The sequence below is a fragment of the Anguilla anguilla genome, chromosome 14 (assembly GCF_013347855.1).
Source record: "Anguilla anguilla isolate fAngAng1 chromosome 14, fAngAng1.pri, whole genome shotgun sequence".
Classification (NCBI taxonomy): domain Eukaryota; kingdom Metazoa; phylum Chordata; class Actinopteri; order Anguilliformes; family Anguillidae; genus Anguilla; species Anguilla anguilla.
The window spans coordinates 25431289-25456393 of record NC_049214.1 but is presented as its reverse complement, the minus strand read 5'-3'; the positions used below and the strand labels follow the sequence as shown (position 1 = coordinate 25456393).

Here is a 25105-nt window from a genome sequence, read left to right as displayed (position 1 = left end):
GAGATGTGGACTTGCGGTTTTGGCGAGCCGGGATAGCCCGCTATCCTGAGAGTTTGACGATTCCACGTGCCTTTGTCTCGTGCCTCTACACAATCCAGGTGACTTTCAATGATTTACGAGTTTGGCGCACAAATTAAGTAAATTAATCTGGCTATGTTCTGGGTAAAGTGGCCTTCATTCCCAGCACAGCGGGGGGACATATCCCAATATGAATTAAAAAAGAATATTGTTGAAATATGAATAAACCGTCAATAAATGCGCATTTCTTTTCCGCAGCTTTCCTTTGTCAGTATATTCTTTACGTTTGACAAAATTTAAATATGCAATTCGAATTTTGGGTCTCGATTTATATGTCTTATTTGTACGTAGGCTAGCTCACACATTTTCTTACTTTCTTTCCTTTTTAGACGTAAGTCAAGTGTTCACATAATGTTGTAACCTTGGAAAACCTTCACCTTATTACCACCATAAAAGTATCAGACCTTCGTCTGGCACTGTAGGCACTGTAGCACTGTAGCCTGCATAGTGTGGAAATGCGTACAGAATGAATGGAATTATTTCAGACTCTTGCTCAAAGCGAATTTTCAAAAACAAAAACAAAAAAAAAAGAGCAGAAGATTGAACGTTCGAATTAAGCTCTCAGATGTAGGAACTAAACAGAGTTTGCCATAAACATTGTGTATTGTTTTCGCGCAACAACAGAACTCATTTTCGTGTGTTTGATCACTTCTTTCAAGAGCTCATAATTTGTATGGTCATGAAAGCAGAGGCGAACCCGCAATTTCTTGGAAGATGTAGACAGGGAAGTCAAATTCATTATTTCAACCCCATTACATGATGTGGGCCTAAGGTCTGCCAAAACAATGTCAATACTTACGCACAGAAAAAAATCACCATATTTTATTAAAACATTATTAAAAACTTTATAAAATTATAAAATAGTTTGAAGAGGCAAGTGGACGAAGTTCTGTCTACCGATTGAGTAACTGATTGACATATGAGTACCAACATGCGAAGACGCTCTCTGATTGGCCGCAGCTTTCTTTCCTTCACGGAGTTGTTCGTGTGCGCGAGGCTGCAAGTTTATTGGAACCAGTGGACAGGGACCGCATCAGCGCGTGCAGACGGGCGTTCCGTGAAGAAGACAGGAGGAGCGAGCACTCAGAAAGACGGCTGCAGGCTCAGCCCAGGGTACTGACACCGTCTCAACTAATATTTCTTCCCGTTCTCTGCGGTCTGCTCCAGTTTTTTAGGGCTTGCGTGCCTGGTGATCTCTCCCTCTGCAGAAATGGAGTTCTTTTGGACACTTGGCTCCCTGGCTCTGATTCTGGCCCTGGTCGAGGCGCGCGGTCAGGCTTCTGAATATGAGAACCCGGGCTGGAAAGTGGACGGGTACAACAGCGGGCGTGGCAGCGGCAGGTCCGCGGAGTGCGTGGACATCCCCGAGGACCTGAGGCTGTGCCACAACGTGGGCTACAGCCAGATGCTGCTGCCCAACCTGCTGGACCACGACAGCATGGCGGAGGTGCGGCTGCAGGCCAGCGGCTGGGTGCCCCTGGTGCTCAACAACTGCCACCCGGGCACTCAGGCGCTGCTGTGCTCGCTCTTCGCGCCCGTGTGCCTGGAGCGCGCCATGCCGCCCTGCCGCTGGCTGTGCGAGGCCGTGCGCGCCGGCTGCTCGCCCGTCTTGGAGAACTTCGGCATCGCCTGGCCCGACATGCTCAACTGCGATGCCTTCCCCCAGGATGACCTCTGCATCGTCAACACCACCCAAACCGCCTTCTCAGGTCAGGTCCTCCTCCTCCTCTACTCTCGCAGTCTCCATGATTAGGATGTGGTGAGATCTCTCTCGACCATTGCAGTACATTGTGTTCCTTTAGCGGGCTACTCTTATCCAGAAAGAGCGGCAAGGTTGGATTTTATTTGGGGAATTCATTTCTGTTCTCGGACCTCAGTGATTCTATTTCCACCCATGGAGAATGTCCCTCTGGCACACAGAGATCAGTTTCTTCTTTCTAAGATGCTCCACTGTAAACAGCAGTCGCGCACTCAGCAGACTATGTGAGATCATACCGTCAGCTCAGAATGTCTCTAAGTGTGCCAGTAGGTTGTGGATAGGTCTAGGTGTGCACTTGTGTCCCTTGAATTGATGTAGAAATTTGGCTGGCTCCTAAAGCCCTGTTAAACCAGCCAATCAACTGACTGAGGCCAGCCAATCAGAGAGCAGAATCCTAAAACATTAGGATCATTTAAGTTCGAAGTTGATATTGCTGAAATGTGGCAGTTTTTTAAAGACTGAAAATATGCGAGTTACGAAACTACAGCCTTTCAGCCCTTATGTCAGCGAGTTCTTTTTCTTCCCCCATGTGTAATGTCCGCACTGCTTCATTAGCTGCATCCAGCACACAGCCACTTCAGCATCCAAACAGGCTGACTCCACTGCTGAAGAATATCTGGCTTTAATACAGTATGAGAGCAGCAAGAGAAAGGCCAGAAAGGACAGTACATACTTTATTCACGGGGATAACTCAGAGGCAGTACAACTGCTGCATGTTAAGACATTTTACACACACATGCACACACACAGAAACACACTCGCACATACACACACATGCACACACACACACACACACACACACACACACACCCAGAAACACACTTACATGCATGCACTCACACACATATACATACACACTTGCACGCACACACACATACAGTACCCACACACTGACATGCACACACACACACACACACAAAAAAAACATGTGCACACACACACAGAACATGGTGCAAGACAGTATCACATTCATCCCACTCGGAGCAATAAATAGTGTCAACCTGAATAAAGAATAATGTAATACATATAAATAATATGTGTAAATATGTGTTGAGAGTGATTACAGATGGTTCAGTTATTTGGTGCATTCTGTAACTGAGCCGGATAAGTTCCTTCCTCTCTCCTGTCCCCGTGGGTAGAGTTCGGAGGGCACGTTGTCACCCTGTGTCCCTCAGTGTATCAGTCTGCCAGTCAGCCGCTTCTCTTTTTGGTTACTTTGAATCTGAAAGAGATTAATAGAGTTCTACCGAAAGGTGTCAGGTAGCAGAAACAAAATGTTTTTTTTTTCTTCTATCATGTATTGCAGGAGTATTTTAATAGGTCTTTTAAGTAGCTCTCCGTGAAGAAAATCAGCAAGCCCCACTGTACGGCAGTACTGTGGTGCTGCCCCGTTACTGAACAAACTGAAATGCCACAGTGTGCCACTGTTCATGGATCAGCCAATCACAACAGCTCAAGCATGCATGACACGCCTCTTAATCAGATATATTTCTTTAATGGATCTCACTCCATTTTTTATCCAGGGCTGCAAAATTGCACATACGTCCTCGAAGAGATCATATCACAGGAAGCTGTCAGTGTTTACTATTTACAGTTGCTATTACTACTACTGCTACTACCGGTTACCACTACTTCTGTTACTACTGTTGCTACTTCTACTACAGTCGGTATTAATACACTGTCTACCCAGACATACATTATTGCATTACATGATTTATTTACATTGTGCTTACATTTTTCTTTACTACAACTTATTTACAGGGCAGGATATCCAATAGTCTGCTGACACAGCTTCAGTGCCCTCGATGTCATATCAGTACTGTATTGCAGTGCGTTTTGGGAACTGCAGAAGTGTTCATGTTTGAGGATAATGTACACACAGCTGGATAAAACTGAGCGAAATTGGCTTGAAGTTGCATACACATGCCGCGGTGTCAGTGCACTTGTTATCCAAAAAACATTTGGCACATTTCATCTTAAAAACGAAGTAGAGGTCTTACTACATCTCATGTGTACACCACTGTCTTATGACAATGAAGGTATCTGAGCCTGAAATAGAGCTGGGCTCAAACATTGAACCACTGTTTCCTCCTCCTTCTCCAGCAGGTCCCTCCCCTGTCTGTCCCTCGTGTGACACTGATCCCAAAATGGAGGTGATTCTGGAGCACATGTGTGCCAGCGATTTTGGTAGGTGTTTTCGGAATTCGGTCATGTCCTCTGTGGGGTTCATCCCTTTTGGAACACAGAAGTTTCCGTACTGAGGGAAATCCCCAGACTGAGGGCTTTGAGAATGTGGATTATGAAACATGCACATGTTTTGAGGTCAGTCAGACTTCTTAAAAAAAAAAAAAACTTCACCCTTCCCCCCGTTCCTCTACCCCTCTGCCCACATGATGTGGGGGCACATTGGGGCTTTTGTAGTGTTTCTGAAACAATCCTCGCTCAGATATTTGAAACAAATCTTTAAATTATATCAAACAGTCCTCAGGTACAAAAGTAAAAGGCTAGTGTACCATAAGATGTGGTTTGGTTTCAGCATTCGCTATGTAGGGATTAGGGACATATGTATCGGAGACCCAGGTCGCACAATAACGTCATGATCTCCGCAGGTGAACGGAGAGGCTTTAGCGTAATCCAGCGAGAAAGATCAAGTGCTTTTGGACGGGGAGACTTCTGCTCGGTCAGTAGAATGCGATTGTTGGAGAACAGCTATCTGGTTTTAATTACGTAAGAATGCGCTAGGCTTAAGTCCGGCAAACGTTATAACATTTTCGGCTCCGTGTTCAGCTGCGCTGTTTTTGATGTGTCTGTTGGCTGTAGATTAAAAAAAGCATCCCTTTTATCCCGACAGGATTCAGGGGAAATGAGCCCTTCCCACTATAATTCCATTACACACGACTTATATTTGTAATGTATAGGGAGTTTACAATCACGTAAGGGGAAATGTTGGCGTGGTTTAGAGGAAATATACAGTAACCATTAATCACAATAAAAACCAAAAGTGAAACGGTTGCCTTCGCCAAAAAAGCCTCAAAATACAGGAAACTAAATTGATCAGCCCTAACGCTAACGTCAGCCCGCTCACCGCCAAGGTGTGTCAGCACAGAGCTTTGACGACTGCCACAGCCCTGTGTATGTCTACTGCACTTCAGACAACATGCACTCACCGCTGGGCTGGTTGCTTACGATTCAAACCTTCTCTCAAAGCGTCTATTTCATACTCTTAGTGTAGGTGCTCTGTACAGTGTATTGGCAATTGTGGGTATTAAAGCCAGAGGCAGTGGACTTTTATAAATCTTGCTTCATTCCAACATGCCAATGTGTCCTATTTGGGACTACATATCTTGTATTACTCTTTCAGTGAGCTTGTTCATAAACTGTGTTGTGTACATAGCATGCAATTTTGTAAACTAGTGTAATTAATTGATAGACCCTGCATTACAGTGTATGTTACAGAACGTAGAGTGTATATTGCTGCAATCTCTTAACCATATGAATCTAATTTTCAACTCAAAATTCCAGATCATATAGTGACCACATCATGACATCATAATCATCATCATAGCAGTCCTGTGGCTCAGTTGGTATAGTATTGCGCAATACAGAATTGTTCAAATTAAATAGGGAAATGAAAATGAAATCGAACCTGTGATCTTTCGGTTACAAGACCAGTTCCTTACTCCTCACACTGCCGCCCCATTGTTCTCCCTTTCATTTTCAAATAATGAAACAATTCAAACTTCGTGAAGCTAGCCTGAATGATAACCTTTGTCTCTCCGATGTTAAGCATATGGACAATTCATCATCATGAGAATTTGAGAATTTTGAGGTCTCATTGAAATTTTATGAAGTCATTAAAGCCATTAAAGTGTAAATATGCATGGGGTCTCAAAATGTCAGACAGAATGAGTGGTCTTGTGTCAGGATCCGTGGGATTTTAAATTGAGTTATATTTCCACAAATAGTCTTACTTTTTAATGGCATAGTAATGGCACATAGTGGCTATACCAAAATCAGGATTTGGTGAGCACATGGCAATTGTAGTTCAGCCGTGGACCTGTGAATTTCTTTTGAAATGGCGGATATACTGAGGTTCATAAATCTCTGTTTCATACTGGAGAGCTGCTCAAGGCAAACATATCCAGCAATTTAGTACTATAAACAAGAACAATGTCAATTAATTACCTGGTGTTGCTGGCAACCGTGTTGCCATAAAACAAGACAATATCTGAACAGCTCCAACACACTGGTGAAAAGTGTACAATCACTCAAAATATTGGCCTAGTTTCTGTGTCAGAGACAAAGTCCAGTCTACACAAGTCAACGTGTAAAAAAATGCAAAACAAGCGCCAAATAAAATACTGCCTGAATGTTTCTAAAATGTTTTCTATGTTATTGAAGTACTTTAGCTAGTCACTAAACCCACATGAGCTGTGGCCAGGGTTCAGAGCAGGTTTGAAAACAGCAATAGATCTGTGTTGGCTGGCGAAATGAATTTTTAGATAAAAAATATCTTATATCCTTACATATTGCACCTCATTATTTATTGTAAACTCTCTTTCTCTCTCTCTCTCTCGCTCTCTGTCCCTCCCCCCCTCTCTCTCTCACTCTTTCTCACTGTCTGTCTGTCTGTCTGTCTCTCTCTCTCTCTCTCTCTGTCTCCCTATCTCTCTTCCCCCCTCTCTCTCTCTCTGTCTCCCTCTCTCTCTTTCTCTTTCTCTCTGTCTCCCTATCTCTCTCCCCCCCTCTGTCTCCCTATCTCTCTCTCTCTCTCTCTCACTCTTTCTCACTGTCTGTCTGTCTGTCTGTCTCTCCCTCTGTCTCCCTATCTCTCCCCCCTCTCCCCCCCTCTCTCTCCCCCCTCTCTCTCTCTCTCTCTCTCTGTCTCCCTATCTCTCTCCCCCCTCTCTCTCCCTATCTCTCTTCTCCCCCTCTCTCTCGCTCTCTCTCTCTCTCTCTCTCTCTCTCTCTCTCCCCAGCCATCAAAGCTGAGATCAGGGAGGTGAGGGGCGAGCCGTCGGACCGGCGGGTGATCCTGGAGAAGAGGCGGAGGCTGCTGAAGGGCAGCCTGAGGAAGAGGGAGGTGAGGAAGCTGATCCCGCTCCTGCGGGGCGGAGCCGACTGCCCCTGCCCCGTGCTGGAGCGCCCGGGGGGCGGGGCCACCGCCTACCTGCTCACGGGCCGCACGGCAGACGGGCGCCACCTGCTCACGGGCATCCACCGGTGGGACCGGGCCAGCCCCGCGTTCCGGAGGGCCATGCGGGCGTACCGGGCCAACAGGTGCCCCGTTCTGCACACGGTCTCCAAATGAACGTCGGCCCCGCGCCGCCACCACCGCCGCCGCCGTCTCGAGAACTCGCACGAAATCGTCTCTCTTCGTACGCTCATTAAGAGAAAATAAATACAGAAAAAACAAGGTAGGTGAAGGTATAAACAAGCACGTTACACGGTGGCAGTGAATTTTTTGTCGTCTTCTTTTCGCCCCTCTTTGTTTGACGGACCGTTCCGTGTCCGTTCTCAGTCGCGCATTTTTTTGATGGTTTCTGTAGCGAGGTGTTTTTGCTCGCTGGACTGGTCCCACCGAAACAGTCACTGGACAGACCTGCGATCAATGGAAATGTGCCTCTCCGGGCCTAACTGCACAAAAGGACGCCCAAATGTCTCTTAACAGCACTTCAGCTTGTTAGCATGTTCCAAACCCATACCAAAAATAAAATATAAAAAATGTTTTTTTAAACTATTTCTCATATAAAATATACATATTTTATGAGTATACAAATAAACACAAAAACTTAAGCATGGATTGTATGAAGACCACATGAACATTGGCGCTGTTTCATGGTTAACAGTAATTATTATTATTCAATAACTATTAATGTATATGTTTTTTGTAAAAGTTTGTTTTGAAATATTGATATGGTTTTCGACACAATGGCTTACATTCCATCAAATTTTACTTGCAGTAAAACAAAATGCAGTAATTATGTTTTTCCCATGTAAATTGTTTCTCAGCAATGTTGATAGATAAACTTGCCTTTGTGAAGAAAACAAAACACTAACCGGCCAATAGCTCCTGAGGCAGAGAACCAGTGAACACCGGTGGCCTGTCAGTGCTGTTTTATCTTTCTTTTCTTTCTTCAGAGATCATTAATCATCCGTTACTCCATGCGTAACCAGTTTTCAGTTTCCTGTGAAGTTCTGTCAAAAATCCGGGAAAACCCGTTTTTCTTCATGATACGTTCAGCTTTCATTTTACACTCACTGTTTTATACTGTTTTATTAGACACCTTTAGCTTCCACGAGCAGAAGCGTTAACAAATATTACAGAATGAAGAGCATTACATCTCTTTTCTCATAGCACACAGTATAGCATATTCACTAAGTGATTAATATCCATTTTCGACGGTCAGTGACCTCTGCCATTGATACCACTTATGCAGTGTATACCACAGGGCAGTGCGGGTGTCAGTTTTCATCGGATCATGGCACTAAACAAAATGAATCGGTGTGAGATTTGATTTGGCTGAAGCAGCAAGCTTTCAGTTTCATGTTTGAATTTTCTTTAACGTCCATGTTTTGGCTGGACTGTTTGAACAGTGTGAGTTTAAGTTGTATTGCAAGCACTGTTGCCCATTAAATCTGCATCCGAGGGATTTGTGTGCTTACTTCTGTACTTTACTTCTCCGCCCCTCCACACACACACACACACATACGCAAACACACACACACACACACACACACACAGCTACAGCCTCCATCATTACTGTTGCACAGAAACCTGGTGTAAAGTACAAGTGTGCAAGTGGCATGTTTTTTTAGGAAGCTATGAATAAATCAGTTATCCAGCACACCATGTACCCCCCACCCCCCACCCTGTTTTCAGGGACTTTGAATACTGCTCCAGTAAGAAGAGGTTTTGCTAAATCAAAACGTATTTCTTCCAGGTGAGCGGACACAGGCGTACCTGTGGTGGCCTGACTTTTCCCACACTGGTTATATTTCCCGGTGTTTCTTTTTATCCTGGAGGATTTCTATGGTGCTCAGTGTGTCTGCTGAAATGCACACTTCACTCTGACTCTACACCACAGCCATGCCTGAGGTCCAACTGAAAACACGCAATATCAATCACCAGTTAACCGCTGATGAAAAGCAGGGGTTTTATTCCAGACTCTCTCTCTCTCTTTACACAGAAGATTCTCATCAGTTAAGCAAAGTGCTTATTCATTATTTCCAGTCCTGTGTCCTTTTCTCCGGAGTGCACTTTTTCTAAATCAAATCAAATCAATTTTGTTTTATAGACCTTTTACCAGAAAACTGTCTGGTAAAGATGCTTTATAGCGTAGCAGACAAAGAGCAAAAACCAGGCCTGAATCCCCCAAGCATTTCAGAATATATTTTATGGTTAATATTGTTTGTCATCCCCTCAGCACAGCTGTTCAAGTTCAAAAGGACTTCTGCTCAGCTATATTTAAAAAGGCAGATAAAATGTTCTACATCTGCCTCTGCTGGTGTCAACTGGTATTACACCATTACCGCCACTGTGCTGAACTAAAATGGAATTAATATTGCATCCTCATTATATTGTCCAGGTGTATTCTAATCAAAGACCACAAACTGATGTTTAGATCATGTGTAAAGCATACTTACAATATATACAATATTCTTTATCTAAATTGTTTGCATTTCTGGGATATTTACATGTTATATGTCACACACAAAGAGAGAGCAGCTAATGCACTCAGTGCGTTGATTATATTTCTTAAACTCGCCAGAACCAATGAGTCACAACATCCTGTCTGACTGAGTTTTCTCTTTCTGTTCTTTAAACGTGTGTAACAGCTGATCATACAGTGTACCAGTGTATCAACACAGTAGCAATTCTCCCTTTGTTGTATTTGCACTAAATGTCCAGTAGAGGGTGGAATCTCCCAGCAACAGTGATATGGCTATTCTGGGGCACACATACAGCATTCCCATAATGTACTTATTAACAATTTGTTTGCCATTTTGTTTGTTAATATCGGTCTAACGCGCGTAAGGTGTGATCAAACAAGATCAAACATGGCTGTAAATTCCTCATCCCTGTTGAGAAAAATGTACACATTCTTCCTCTCTAATGACTGACCCATTCTGACATCAGATAACTACAGCAATTAAATATTTGTTTAGGAAATCGATTGCAGAATAAGTACCCTTCACAAGGGTATTTATTTGATTTACCGAGTTTTTTTTTTTTTTTTTTTGCAATCGAGGCCCTATTGAGAAGCGCAACAAGTAGTATAGAGTACACAGAGATGCTTAAAAAAACTATAATAAAAATGAAACATAAATTACACAGCACAGACAGTAAAATGGGTGTCAGGGTAGCTAAAACTCAATACGCGGGCAGTACTAAAAGCAATACCACCTACTCTCATACATGCAGAATCCCCAGGTGTGAAACTGCTGTTATATTGTGTGAGAGGCAGGTTGATGTATCTGTACTTTGGTGTGAGTCATGCATGCTCTCAAGAGGAATTAACCATGGCATTGATAATTACACTTAAGTGCATGGCCTTGTTCAAATATATTTCGCTATGAACATGAGGGACATGCACTTCACTTTACAGTTTATTACTCATTAGAGTTGGCAGTAGTAAATGGTGTTTATCTTGTTTTGTTTGCAGGACTTTGTTCGTTATTGCCAGCTTTGATGGTGCTACGGTGTCCAAATGACCATTTAGTTTAAGCAAGACTCAACATCAGGAGGTGATTCAGCCTTAATGAATGTGAAAGTTATTACCGTGCCATTGGACTAATAAATACAGAAATTCTGCACGTCTATACACATTACTTCTTGTCCACGGACGTAACATGAGAGTGTATCATCTTTTTCACAAATATACGATCTTCGTTCACCTCTGAAACTCCTTTTAATTACAATCGCTTACTCCTTGCTTAGATTGCATTTAAACTCACAATGAGGCCAGCGTAGATTTCAGCGCATGCTGCGTGACCCAGAAAATTCACGGCATGTTGGCTTATACTCCACAGGAAACAGCCCCCTTCCCCTTTCCACCACATACGTGATTAATCAGTCACAGCCTGTAAAAAAAGGACATTCTTTCATCTCAAACAAGAAAACTGTTTTACAAATAGGTCTTTATGTATCTCTTAAAGAGAAAATGGGGAATATATGTGTATTTTTATTAGCCATTTGGGCCTCTTTCATTTTCAGTTTTTACTGAAATGTTGCTCATTTTATTAGGTAACGTATAGTTTATTGTACCTTTATAGTAAATCCAATATTTTTGTCTCCCTCAGGTTCAGGACACCCCAGTCTACATGTTCCAACCATTAAAAAAAATACAGTATGAACCCTAAAAGTATTTCCATACTGATAAAATTACTTTTTTTTAATTTTTTTTTTTTAAACATTTTTTTATATCCTATTCTAGTTATGGAATTACCAGCAAAACTCATTTTAGATGTCTCAGCTGAGAAAACCCATATCATGTTTAAGTGTCACGGCTGATGTTAAGTTCACAGTTGATGGCACCACAGTGACTGCCTCTCACTCTGCCAAGAGCTTGGGGGTAGTCCTGGATGACCAACTGGACCTCAAGGAGCACATCAAGGCAACATCACGGTCCTGCCGACATCAGAATAATTTGAACCTCCCCCTCACTACCCATCTTCCGTCGTGGCCTGAAGACTCATCTCTTGAGACTATACCTGGACTAACTACCACCACGCTGTATGTTTCACTCTAAATCCACCCCCCCCCCCCCCCCCCCCCCTTTTCATGACCCTTGTTACATGTTGCCCCATCCCAGCACTTTTTGGTAATTTGTATTTGTCCTAATACTTATTAGTAGCTTATTCTGCTGCCTAATTGGCTTTGCAGAGGTTAGGTCAGAATAGTGTTCACTGTGTGAACTAAACTGTGTTCTTGGATAGAAATAGCTGTACAAAATAAGTATTGTATCTTATTGAACCTGTGTTCAGCAGTTGTCCATGGTGATGTCGACAAGGGTAGCTATTTCTCAAAGAAAAACTCACACTGGGCCCTCTCCCACTGCATGCCAAGCACACGCCCGGCCACAGCGCCTAGATTACGTTTTTTTGTTGCTGATAACAGTTTCCACTTTTCTATACCGTTTTCACTTTTCTGGAAACGGTATAGAAGAATTCTACCGATTGAAATGAACGGGTATGAACATGCTAAAAAATGGTATCTGTCGTAAAATAACATTTTGCAAGAATCTAAAGTTTGAGGTGTGAATATGCTATCTATGAAGCTAATGTTAGAATGTTTCACCGTTTGTCCATCCAGATGTCCCTATCACTGGCCACCTTTTGTCTCCTTTCCAATGCACTACCTGTAGGTAAATATTCCCTAAAGAATATTCGGCGATACCCAAAATAATCTCAGATGCCTACTATGGAACGTGGCTCCATTTGAGTTCATCCACGACGCACCTGCGTTTGAACCAGCTGGTGACGTAGGCTACAGTTAGGGCTTTTGCCTACTACTACGGCTACTACAGACAGGCAGCCAATGCGCTGGAAGCGGGGAGGGGAGCAGCGTTGCTCCAGTACTGCGGTTGAGCGTGACAGCGTCTCGCATTCATTACGCACCATCAATGGAATACACCGTTTCTTTCCAAGTTCAACAACAGCTAACCGTGTTCCCCGCGTCGCTGGGAGAATCACAGGTACGTTTATCAAAGCATCAGTTTGCATGGTCCACCGTGGCATGACACTTTTATCATCAGCAGTTGTGAAGATGTTGTGTAAGCCAAAGTTACATCGTCTCTACAGCGCGGACTTCAAATGAGTACCTGCAACAGTCATTCAGAATAAGGTTTATGTTTATTCTAGAAACCCCCGCTGAACATTCAACCAGCGGCTACATAAAGTTTATAAAGAAGCGGGTTGTATTTTGCTATTGCGTTTGCGTATCGGCGGTCCAAAGGAGCAGTGTGAACACGTTTAAATCCGTGGTCGTGATCATTATCCTGGTGGTTGAATTCACTGTGACTGTAACAGCTCTCGAGCACTGTCACAGTTTAATGGCATTAACAGTGCATCAAGTGGTCGCAGGTGCAAAGTGTTTTTGTTTTTAATGTGTGTTTTAGAGTTCCACACGCACCTACTTGTTATCCTTGAGCAAAGCAAATCATCATCTGTCGCAGATGTACAGACACGACTATAAGCTGCGCTCTCTGAGAAGTTTAATCGAGAAAATATGACAGGACAGGCTATTAAAATTGATTAATTGCGCTATTATAATTGAGTCACTTGTTATTGCTGCATGGCTGGTATTGCTTTCTATGTTTCATTCGAAGTCAGCGTCCTATTATGATGAGGAAAACTTAGATTGGAATAATACATCTTGGTTTGCAGTATTCGTTACAGACTTTAAATGCTTTGGTTTAAAAATGTTAAAGAATATCTATCACCGTGGGTTTGTACCAAACATTTAGTGCAACACCAGCAATATGCTCGTGTAGCCTACTCTACAAACAATGGTGACGCAGAAATGCGGTGCCCTTTGAAGTGCTGTTTTGTTGTAGTTTTAACATTATGATCGTTAGATTACATTAACATTAATCATTATTTGCACGTTAATATTAATTTATAAGAGCTGTGATTTCTGATGACGAACTTGACGGAGCAGCGCATCATCTAGGCTAAATATTTCTACACTTAATATCTGGTCACTTTTATAATATAATATTTTATAAAATAGAATATTTACGTGGTTCAGTGTTGAATGCGGTTCGATATAGACCAGTCATATAAACCCATAAAGTCATTTTTCTGTGTAGAAACTTAATTTTTGTGTGTATGTCGTAAATTCTAAATGTATTAGAATTTGTACTGTAAGTTACAATTATTTTGCATTATTATTCAGATGATCTTGCGAGGATGTTAGCTATATTGTTATAATTCTCTTTGCATGTTGGAACAGCGCAAATAGGGTGTACAGAAATAGGTTTTTCTTTGAGAATATCTGTGACAACAGTCCAATCCTCCACTGTGGAGCAAATAAGTGTGTGTATGTGTGTGTGTGTGTGGGCATGTTTTACTATCTTTGTGAGAACCAAATGTCCCTACAAGGACAGAAAGATAAGGACAACTACGCAAGGTGGGGACTTTTTGCTGGTCCCCACAAATTCAAGAGGCTGTTTTAGGGTTAGGACTTAGGGTTAGGGTTACAATTAGGTTAAGGTTAGGGTTAAGGTTAGGCATGTAGTGGTTGGGGTTAGAGGTTACGAAATGAATGTAAGTCAATGGGAAGTCCTCACAAGTATAGCAATACAAACGTGTGTGTGCGTGTTTGTGCGTGTGTGTGTGCGCGTGCGAGAGAGTGCGTGTGTGTGTATGTGTGTGAGAGTGTGTGTGTGTGTGTGTGTGTGCGTGTGTGTATGTGAGTGTGTGTGTGTGCGTGTGTGTGTGTGTGTCTGTGTGTTCAACAAAACGAACCAACACAACATGTGAGAGCACCACACCGGATACATTTCACTCAGTACCATGCTGGCATTTCAGCGAGGTGGTCAGCAGAAGCAGAGTTGTGTCAACACGACCGCACAAGCTCTGATACCTGTGTGACACGTGGAGTAGAGACAGAGAGGCGCAGAGGGCTGATTTTGGGCTGATGTCAATCATCCCTGTGCCCCTCCCACACCCTGGGATGCTTGTGGACCCCTGTGGACAGCGGCGGCCTCGCGTTTAGGTATGCACAGCTGAGGCTGATCTGATCGGCAGTCGGCTCAGGTGTTGCTTCGTGCCTTTGCTGAGCCTGTTATACAGGCAGGTCTCGCTGTCCCTTGCGGAGAGGAGCACGGACACAGCCTCTGCGCGTGCTCCGTCTCAGCAAGCCCACTAATGTGACTGTAACTGCTGCCGGGGACCATCGTTTTTATTGATTTTCGGTTTAATTCGCTTTTCTTTTTATCACTTAAAGTAGAATAAAATGGCCTCTGGCTATTTCACCCTTCGGGTTTTGTTATGTTCCTGCTCAGTCAAAGCCCCGCATGGTGCCTGGGCCTGACACGTACAGATTCCTCCACACATTGAGCCAGGGGTGCACAGCAAAGCGTCTCAGTGTCAAGTCAACCGTAAATGACAGTCCAGTAGGATACCATATGTACTCATACCATATAAAGGTTAAAAGTACTGTATCATAGTTGACTTTACATTTTCTTAGTGTTCTGTTGTCAAAGTACATCACTGACCATTTTATAGATACATGTTCCCTTGATTTATTCAAGGGAATACTTTTATCTGGTCTCAGTAGAATTGTATTATGAAAATACTGATTCTAATAATGATTCATTATTGTTGTTATTATTATTATTATTATTATTATTATTATTATTATTATTATTAATAATAATAATAAGAAGAAGAAGAAGAAGAAGAAGAAGAAGAAGAAGAAGAAGAAGAATTTTAAAAATAAATATTATATTATGAATTAAGGGCCGTAAAGCTGGCGGCAGGTTCACACAAAGCGCTGTTTCCTGCTCAGAAGTGTCCAAATGTCAGGTTGAATTATCGGAAATAAATATGCATAAGGCAAAGATCCATCACAAAGCAGCGTTACGTGCCCCTGTCGATGCGAGATTTGGTCCTTCTACACGATGACCCTCTTTCCCTGAGATAGACAGTGGTGGCCGGTGGACTGTCTGATTTGATTAAGGCGCAGAGGAGAAGCAGGGAGGGAACTGGTTGCGCGAGCGTATTTTTCTTACAACTCAATTATCTTTTATTGGCGGGAGATTGCCTGAAAAACAGCCCCGCCCTCCACAGCGCTTCCCCACCATGAATTCCCTCCGAATGATTCCGCACATAATCCTGTTTGTATTGATTCCCCGAAAACATTTTTTTTTATCGGCCGCCAGCGCGTTAACCTAGGGTATTGCTAGTTTGTTACGGAGAATACACAATGGATTTGCCTGTTGTCTGTGCAACAACACTAATTTTAAACAAAACCAATTATTATCCTCACATATTCGCCCGTCAGAAATGAACGTCTGCAGTAGCCTATTAATATGTCAGTGAAGGCAGTATGCTGTTGATTTATAAAATCATTAAAATTAAATTGTCCAAGTGCTGAGCTGATAAGGGGCTTCAGATATGTAGCAACACAGTTCAGTTTCTAATAGACATTTCAGAATTGGGTGCTCAAATGCACATGCTGCAGGCCTTAAAATTATAGATTGGTATGTTTTTATAACTACATAATATCCACATGACTGTGCTAAGATTGGCCTTATCTCTCATTTGCAACCAAGCTAATTACAGAGCCAGTTGAAAATATTATCATTGCAATTGTTGTTTGTTAACCCAATGACAACAAGCATCTTCATAACACAGACAGTGCATTTATGCTTCCCCAGCTTTGTCCAGTCCTAAAGCATGCCCTACTCTTTTTTGGCTGGGTCTTTAAATATCTCAGAGGGATATTTTTTAGGTTTTTGTGAAAATGTTTATTGTGCGTGTTCAACAACGCATAGTGTACGGAGCACTGCTATTCACACCACATTAATCGGTCGAGATTGCGAAATGTAAAAGATGAAAGTCGATGAACGTTGTTTTGTCTTGTTGCACGCTTGCATTGCTGTATCATAACCTGACCATACAAGCAGCCCTGTTCTGAGACAATGTGATATGGTGTTGCAAACACCTGAACAAGAGTTACATAATATGGTCATTCCATTTAAATAAGCAATTGATGACTTTCCTGTACACAAAGGTCAGAGGACACAGATCCACCCAGTGTATGGATGTTCTTCAGGACTTCCTGCCTCTCGCCCAGTGCACGCTGGGATAGGCTCCAGCACTCCCGCGACCCCACCCAGGATAAGCGGGTACAGATAATGGATGGATGTATGGATGTTCTTCAGGATGGCGGTTGTTGGGGGTTATATGGGCAGCGGTGATTGTGTTGTTGCTTTCTGGGGTTGTGGAGGCCGTAAGGATTGGAATTGCCTGGATTTCGGAGGCTGTAGAGTGTCTGGGCTTGGCTCCTCCCTCCGGACCTGTTTGTTTGGCCCACATAATTAATGCAAGATACGTGTCTGTCTGTGGGGGTCGGCAGGGTCAGCCGTAATTGATTATTGATTGGTGTTCCTGCTGTGCTGGCTCCTCCCACACAGTCCTGTGGGATCGGGAGGAACAAGTCTTGGGCATAGGGTTGGGGGGGGGGGGTGGGTTCATGCTATAAGGGCTGGAGGGTGGAGTGCTTTTTTATTTTGGAGGGGAAGTTATTCTGGATATTTGCCGGTTTGGTGTGGACTAATGCATCATGCTGTGTTGCTCTTATCAAATTAGCACAGTCTCGTTAAAAAAAGTTATGAAAAAGGATGTAAATTATAGATAAAATGAGAGCGAACCAGATAGAGAGACAGAGAGAGAGGGAGAGAGAGGCAGAGTACAATAGCTGTAATAAGGTGTACTGTGCTTTCATGAAATACAGTTTAAAGCTATGCATTATGTAAGAACACTACACTACATAGCCAAAACTTTGTGGACACCTGACATCCAACATCTAATCCAAAATTATAGTCATCAATATGGAGTTGGTCCACCCTTTGCTAATATAACAGCCTCCACTCTTCTGGGAAGGCTGTACATTAGATGTTGGAGCATTGCTACAGGGATTTGGTTCCATTCAGCCAGAAGAGCATTAGTGAGGTTGGGCACTGATTGGGCGATTAGGCCTCACAGTTGGCTTTCCAATTGATCCCAAAGGTGTTGGATGGGGTTGAGGTCAGGGCTCTCTGCAGGCTAGTCAAGTTCTTCCACACTGTTCTCGACAAAACCATTTCTGTATGGACCTTGCTGTGTGCCTGGGGGCATTGTCACGCTGAAACAGGAAAGGGCATTCCCCTAACTGTTGGGGGAGCACAGAATTGTCAAGAATGTGAGTGTACTGTATGCTATAGCATTAAGATTTGCCTTCACTGAAGCTAAGGGGCCAAGCCCAAACCATGTAAAACAGCCCCAGACCAAGGGGTGTCCAGGTACTTTTGGTCATGTTGTGTTTGATATTTTTGAAAACAGGGCATTCGGCCCATCAAAGAAGGGCATAAGGAGAGAGCCTCTTAATCGAGTGAGGAACGTCTAAAAAGCGCAGAGGCTGGGGTCATCTTGGGCACTCGAGACCTGAAGATGCAGCAGCAGCGTGGGTCCTTTCATTATTAATCTCTCTCTGCATTATTTGCAATATTTCAGGGCTTTTTATTTTATGCTTTCCATTTTTAGCTGCGACCGGCAGCTCTATAGCTCTGTCTGTCGGTCGGTCGGTTAGTTAGTCGGTTGGTCCACAAAAAGTGTCCCACCCAGTAGCAGCCACAGTTTTCGCCCCAGGAGGCTGAAATTTGGCATGGACGTTGGTCACGACCGGCGGGTACAGCTGAGTAACTTTCAGGCTGATTGACCAAGAGGGGGCGTGGCGATGGGCATGTCCTATTGCAAAAAGGCGCATAACTCCCGAATGGATTCACAGATTTGCACAAGATTTTGTGGAAAGGTCGGTCATGAGCCAAAGAAGAGGTCACGTGTTTGTGTGAGGGTGTGTGCGTGGATGCATGCACACATGGATGCATGCACGTGTGCGGTCGCAGCTATTGCGGATTCGCGCTTGTTTATTTGTGAATGATTTGAACTGGATAACCTGATGTTTGCCCGTCCCTGGTGCAATGACGTTGTGTTCATGGCATGTGTAATTCTGGTACTGAGGTCTCCCAATGTAAACCTGCGTAAGGGAGCTTAGCCTGTTCCGCTGGTCACACAGAAACAGTGAAGCAGTGTGTAGCCCTGCAGTCTAGCTGTAAGCCGCCTCTACCTGTAATATCAGTGAGGATGGAGGAATTACACGAACACGAGTGTCTTTTCACGGACACTAACTGTGTTCGCACCATCTTATAAAGCATTTACTTATTTATTACTTCAGGCTCATCAGCCTGTCTGTAGTTTATCACTTAATAATTTAAGGTGTCTTATTTCAGTGATTTCTTTCTTTTCTCTGTTGGTTATCCATGATCAAGAACACGACTTTCCATTTTGTAAGCCATTTAACACTTGCTTTTTTCTCCAGTGGCTATCTGTACATCATAATCAGCCATTGCATGGTGGGAAAGAGAGCGACATTTTGTCCACAAAATGGCACATCCATTTGTGACATCATTCAAAGCATACGACAGCAGTATGATCAGGGATGATTTGAAATTGTCAAGCCTGGTCAGGGTGCTGCAAAAGCCTATGTTTTATTACCCTAGTTATAGTGCTATCATGCATGTAGTCTGCTTGGATGGAAATTGTGATGGCATATTTGAGTGAGAGTGTGTGGGACTATTTGTATGTGTGTGTGTGTGTGTGAGAGAAAGAGAGAGAGAGAGAGAGAGAGAGAGAGAGAGAATAGGGAATCAGAGAGCCTTAATGTTTCTACATCTGTTTGATGGAAATACATTGGACAGGGGGGCGGGGGTAAGGGGTGTGCATTGGGAGCTTTCCATCCTATCCACTGTAAACGATATTGATTCCGCCCCACTCCAAACACTCTCCCTGATGACCAGGAGCGGATAAGCCTGATGTGGCCCCCAGGAGGGCGGGGTGGGCTCTCCTCTGGCCTCTGGGGTGGGGGTGGGGGGCGGGGTGGTCTATCATCTGGCCTCTGGGGTGGGGGTGGGGGGGGGGGGGGGCTCTCTCCTCTTGCCCCTAGGAGGGGGGGCTGTCCTCTGGCTGTTTCAGAGGCCTGTCGGCCCCGGGAGCGAAGGAGAACGCAGGACGGTGTGAGAACAGCACGCCAACGACCGCTGCGTGTTTTCTGACACGGCTGGCTAACGACACAGCCCCTGTTTAAACCTGCAATGCCCTGGCTATTTAGGCCCAGCCTGGATTTGGACAAGCTTATGATAATATCTAGCCTGTAGGTAATCAGAGCACTAGGTACAAATTAGTTAGGAAAATAATGAGCATTGTTGGGCCGAATGGCCTGTTCTTGTAATTATGTTACTTTTACGCTATGTTATGTTATATTACGCTACATTACGCTATGCTACATTATGTTATGCTACGCTGCGCTATGTTACATTATGTTATGCTACGCTGCGCTACGTTACAGTATGCTACATTATGTTATGCTGCGCTGCGCTATGTTACATTATGTTATGTTACAAGCTTACATTTACACAACTTTCCTGAAATGCAGTAGAAGTGTCGTAGTGTTGCAGCAATGCTATGATGGTGCAGGAGCAGGAGCAGAATTTAGGCTAAGTACTATTATGACAGAGATCAAGGATCAGGACTGCAGCGTCAAGATTGATCGCTTGGATTAATAATCAAACGCGTTAGTTTAATGCAAAATTCATACGTCTCATCAATATTTATAAACGGAGGTATGAGAAGTCTGTGTGAAATAGCGCGTACTTCATTAACATTATTAATAGTCCTGCATGAAATGTGTTAGGGAATTCAGACCTAACAAAGAGATGGAGTTTAGAATGTGCCTGAGGAAGAAGGAACCTTTTTTTTCTTTTCTTTTTTTTTTTCATATTACGGCTCTTGGGAACGGTACAGAATTGTAAAATATTAATAGAAATGTACATCTCTAACGTAGGTCAAATGTGTCAAACGCAATAAAGCTGTGTACATTTCCGTGGATTATGGAGTCTGCTAAGATAATAAAGGCCATGTTGTGTGTTTATATTTTTAAATATAAATACTAATTTCTGCTCCTAAGACAAATACACAAGACACATTAGACACGTTAAAATCCCAATATGCATTAAAAGTTCATTTATGGAGCATTATGGGAGAAATAGCTTTTTTCAGTATTATGTGTTCCCCTAGATGTAACAGATTTGCCAGTTTTGACCAATGTTTTAATTGCTCAATTGAGACCTACAGTAATAGAAAAAAGGTAATGTACTAGATGTCGGCGGCAGTGTAGTATAATGGGTAAGGAACTGGGATTGTAACCTAAAGGTCACAGGTTCGATTCCCCAGGAGGACACTGCCATTGTACCCTTGAGCAAGGTACTTAACTTGCATTGCTTCAGTATATATCCAGCTTTACATTGGATACAATGTAAAATGCTATGTAATAAGTTGTGTAAGTCACTCTGGATAAGAGCATCTGCTAAATGCCTGTAATGTAATATAGTGTAATGTAGTGTAATAGTTAGGGAACTGGGTTTGTAACTTAAATGTTGCGAGTTTGAATCCCAGCAGGGCCACTGATGGTGTATCCTCGATTGAGGTACCTGGTACAGAGACCTGAATTGTTTCCATAAAAATGTTCAGCTATATAGAGGGATTGTTTGTAAAAATGTAAACTGTATGTTGTTGCTGGAGCCAGAAATTTAGAGTATTGAAAACAGCACAGATTTTAGACATTTTGGGAAATGCAGATAAAAAGAGATGCCCTTTATTTTTTTATGTTTCTATGCGTGGTTCACATAGGCAACTCCTGTTTTCCATACTAGTAAACATCTGGACGTCTGTATAATTGAAAATTACCATCTGTATGATTCAAAGAACTGCAAGTGATTTGCATGTAAACAAGTCCCCTCTGCACGGAGGTAAACATGTAGAAAGAGTGCTTAGTATTCCAACCAAATTGTGTCATTGCTGTATCTTTCCAAAGGCTCGTAAATAATTGACATTGGCATTTTTATGGGTGGCGAAGGATTTGCAATGTGCAGCCTGACCTATGGTAATGTATTTTATAAAAATCTATAATACATGCATAATCACAAATACACACACACACACACACACAGACACGCACACATACACAAACACACACAGACACACACAGATTTAGATTCACACCCTTCATCGCCAGCAGTCCTTGTAGTCTGCTTTCTTGGGGTGCTGACTTGTCATTTCATACTGCTTGTCATTGATTGGCCAGGCATGTTTAAAAAGGGGGTTCTGAGTTCTGAGTGTTGCCTGGCAGTTAGACCCAGTATTCCGGAACTCTGATCTGGCTGCCGGCGATGATGTCACACTGCCAGTGTTCCTGGAGTAGCTTTTTTTCCCCCACACACCATCCTAATGGCATTAATATTCAGAACATAAGTTCATCCTGTCCTCTGGATAGTTGCTTTATTTCTGCTGGAAATGGAAGACTGTTTGCTGATAAATTATTAAGTTTTATTACCCAATCTCAGTGTACTTCTCCCTCTGTTCCTCAGTGACTTTTTCCCCATCTTTCTGCCTCCCACTCTCTATCTCTCTCCTTCCTCCTGTCACTCTCAGAAAAAAGGGTTCTCCAGCTTGACTCCATAGGAGAACCCTTTTTAGTTCTTTATGTGACCCTTTATGGCAGGTGTGAAAAGTGTCAAATCTCTCGGTTTTAACCATTTTGCCTGACAAAGAACCCCGTGAACTCGATAGGGTTCCTCTATGGAGACACAGAGGAGCCTTTCAGAACCATATCTTCTGAGAGTGGCCTTGTCCCTCCTCTCTCTTTCCTTCTGACTTTTTTCTCACTTCTTTTCCTGTCTCTGCATCTCTCTCTCTCTCCCCCCCTCCCAGTCACCTGCTCTCTCCGTTCTCTCAGACTCACGCTCGGCTCGGTGTGCTCTGTCTCCCGCAGATGAAGGCCGGAGCGTTGCCACGGCAGCAGCAGCAGCAGCAGGGCCTGTTCACAGACAGCTACTGCAGCGTCTGCAGCGCCCAGCTCATCTCACAGTCCCAGAGGCTCGCCCACTACCAGGTCAGACATTATCCCACCAATCGCAGCCTGTCCTCCATTCCGCTTGACCAATCAGATCAATCAGATCCTACACCCAGCATTCAGAAGCAGGCTTCCATTCCAACTGACCAACCCCACCCTATCTGGCTAATCATATTGTCACATTACATCATATTATGTCATATCATATTATCAGATTGTCCTCTACATATTGCTGCCAGTAAATCAAAGTCTTTCATCCATTTGTGAAAGTGACCAATCACAGCTTGTCTTCCATTTCTGTCTGCGCTCTCAGAAGAAAGGGTTCCAAAAGGCTCCTCTGTGTCTCTACGGACGAACCCTATCTAGTTAAAGGGTTCTTTGTCTTTCAGTCTGGGAGTTGTCACACTTTGTACAACTACCATAGAGGGTTCCGTAAAGAACTAAAGAGGGTTGAACCCTTTTTTTTAAATGTATCTGACCAATTTCAGTATGTATTCCAAAATACAGTCTCATATTGGAAATCTTATAACCTTGTTACCACTTGCTTACTGTCTTTATTACCTATTTAATAAAATAATATGTAATTGACAGCTAATTAATATATAGTAGCATGTGTGTGTTATTGTATTAAAGTCTGGGCCAAGGCAGGGGTTCTTTGTGTACAGGAAAATCAAGCAAAGTTTAAGGAAAACAGGTAAAGTTCCTCTACAGAGGTCAATGACAGCTGCCGAGGACTGAATTGTTATGAGATCATTTTGTAAAAGCGAAGTTGGGCATTGGTGTGGTCTCCAAGCCCGCCACCGAGCATAGTTAGTTCCTGTCGATACACCGGTGACACTCTTGAGACAGTGAATAATTGCCACGATTGGATCCCCGGTCACTGAATAATCATCCTGATGGATGACTGCAACAGAGACATTGTGACAGCAGTTCAGCTCATATGGAGGAAACCTCCCTCCCTCCCCCTGCACTTTGTCATGAATAATACTCTGTTGACCACACATGCAAACTGCCGCCTGACCTCCGCGTTATCGGACAATTCATAGCCTAAGGGGTTAGTCTGCAAAGTAAACGCTCGCAAATTGCTCTTCGGAGACCAGCTCACCTTGTTTTCGTTTTGTGTGGCTCATTATCTGTTTGTTCAGATGGATGTGCTTGGCAGCCTGTACACAGAACCTTTCCCAAAGCAGCGACCTGGGAATTCAACCTCGTGTTATTTTACGCAAGCACATGTATAAGGTTTGAGAGGGCTGCAATAACTACATTTGTAATCTAGATGCACAAATTGCAATCTAAGTTACGACGCCGTTTAGCAAGCTCCAGACGTTTATTTTTGTTGATTGCGCTCAATAGAAGCTTTATCATTGCCACATTTTCAAAAGGCTTATTGGCATGGATGTGGTGTTTGGTGGTAGATTCTTAATTGCATCCTTGAGATGCAACCTAGTTTTGCAGATCTCAAAATGTGGCCCTTGAATGTGTCTTTGCCTCCCAAACATATTCCACACTCTGCGTGGTGGCAAGATGCACTTAGGTCCTCTACCAGGCCAGTCTGCCATTGTTCCAGTGGTTTACATTACATTACATTACATTACGGGCATTTAGCAGACGCTCTTATCCAGAGCGACTTACACAACTTTTACACATAGCATTTACATTGCATCCATTTATACAGCTGGGCATTTTACTAATTTTGAGTAAGATTAAGTACCTTGCTTGTAAGATTAAGGGTACAACGGCAGTGTCCTACCGGGGAATCGAACCTGGGACCTTTAGGTTACAGAAGCAGTTTCTTACCCATTATACTACACTGCTGGTTTTAAACATATTATTGACCAATCAGTGGAAACCACTTTTCGTATTTATTCTGAGAGCTCTTTCCCCATGGTGAAGGATGACACGTCAATTTACATCAATACACCGCTGAACCAGCAAGCCATGGGAGGCCACAAACTAAGACTGAGGTGGACGTGCAGAAGTTGTTATTGCATGTTAATGCAGATTTATTTTCGTTCGATTTTATTTTAAATAATTATTAAGGACGTGAATAATTTTGACACACATCTCTCTTGTTCAATAAAAACAAATTACTTTCTGTTGCAGTAAAAAGCAATTTTCTCTGAGCAATAATGTTAGCATAAAAGAATGTGCTAACATTGAGCATACAATGTAGCTCATATTTAAAAATATATATTTCTTTGCTCATCTTTATCAAAGGTGCGGCTGCTTCTTGGGGGTGCAGGATATGTGTGAGGACACTTGAGTGTATGTGTACGCTTGTGGGATTTATTTTTGTATGATATATAACTCTGAATACTTGGGACGAATGCATTGTGTAGTTCTCACCTTCCAGTCGTATTTGCAATAAATCACAGAATGTCACCGGCAAGACACAGACGTCAGCTGTGAAAAGAATTCATTCATGTTTAATTCATGGAGAGAAAGCAGAGGACAGACACCATGGTCATAAAAACTATAATTCAATATGATTTCCGGCTGTTGGATTGAATCAGCCAGTGCAAGCTCTTACTTTCGAGCCCCTCTCCTTCTCCTGCTCCCCGAGTTAATCGCCTGGATGGCGTTTTCATGGC

The 25105-nt window shown here is 43.1% G+C and overlaps 2 protein-coding genes across 3 annotated transcripts in view; both read left to right on the top strand.

Annotated features, from left to right (window-relative positions):
- The first annotated feature begins 1165 nt into the window (after positions 1-1165).
- LOC118212649 (secreted frizzled-related protein 1-like) lies at positions 1166-7586 on the top strand. The gene is made up of 4 exons (XM_035390795.1): positions 1166-1191; positions 1287-1787; positions 3944-4024; positions 6817-7586. Exons 2-4 carry the CDS (start codon positions 1289-1291, stop codon positions 7146-7148), a joined length of 912 nt encoding a protein of 303 aa, XP_035246686.1. The 5' UTR covers positions 1166-1191; positions 1287-1288; the 3' UTR covers positions 7149-7586.
- A 4799-nt stretch (positions 7587-12385) lies between these two features.
- Positions 12386-25105, top strand: part of LOC118212448 (zinc finger matrin-type protein 4-like) — a 25232-nt gene continuing 12512 nt past the window's right edge. The window contains exons 1-2 of one of the 2 annotated variants that reach the window (XM_035390315.1): positions 12386-12534; positions 22434-22553. In XM_035390315.1, the coding sequence (XP_035246206.1) occupies positions 12463-12534; positions 22434-22553 (192 nt within the window). In that variant the 5' untranslated portion in view covers positions 12386-12462. The remainder of the gene's footprint in view (positions 12535-22433; positions 22554-25105) is intronic. The other variant, XM_035390316.1, reaches the window with a different exon arrangement.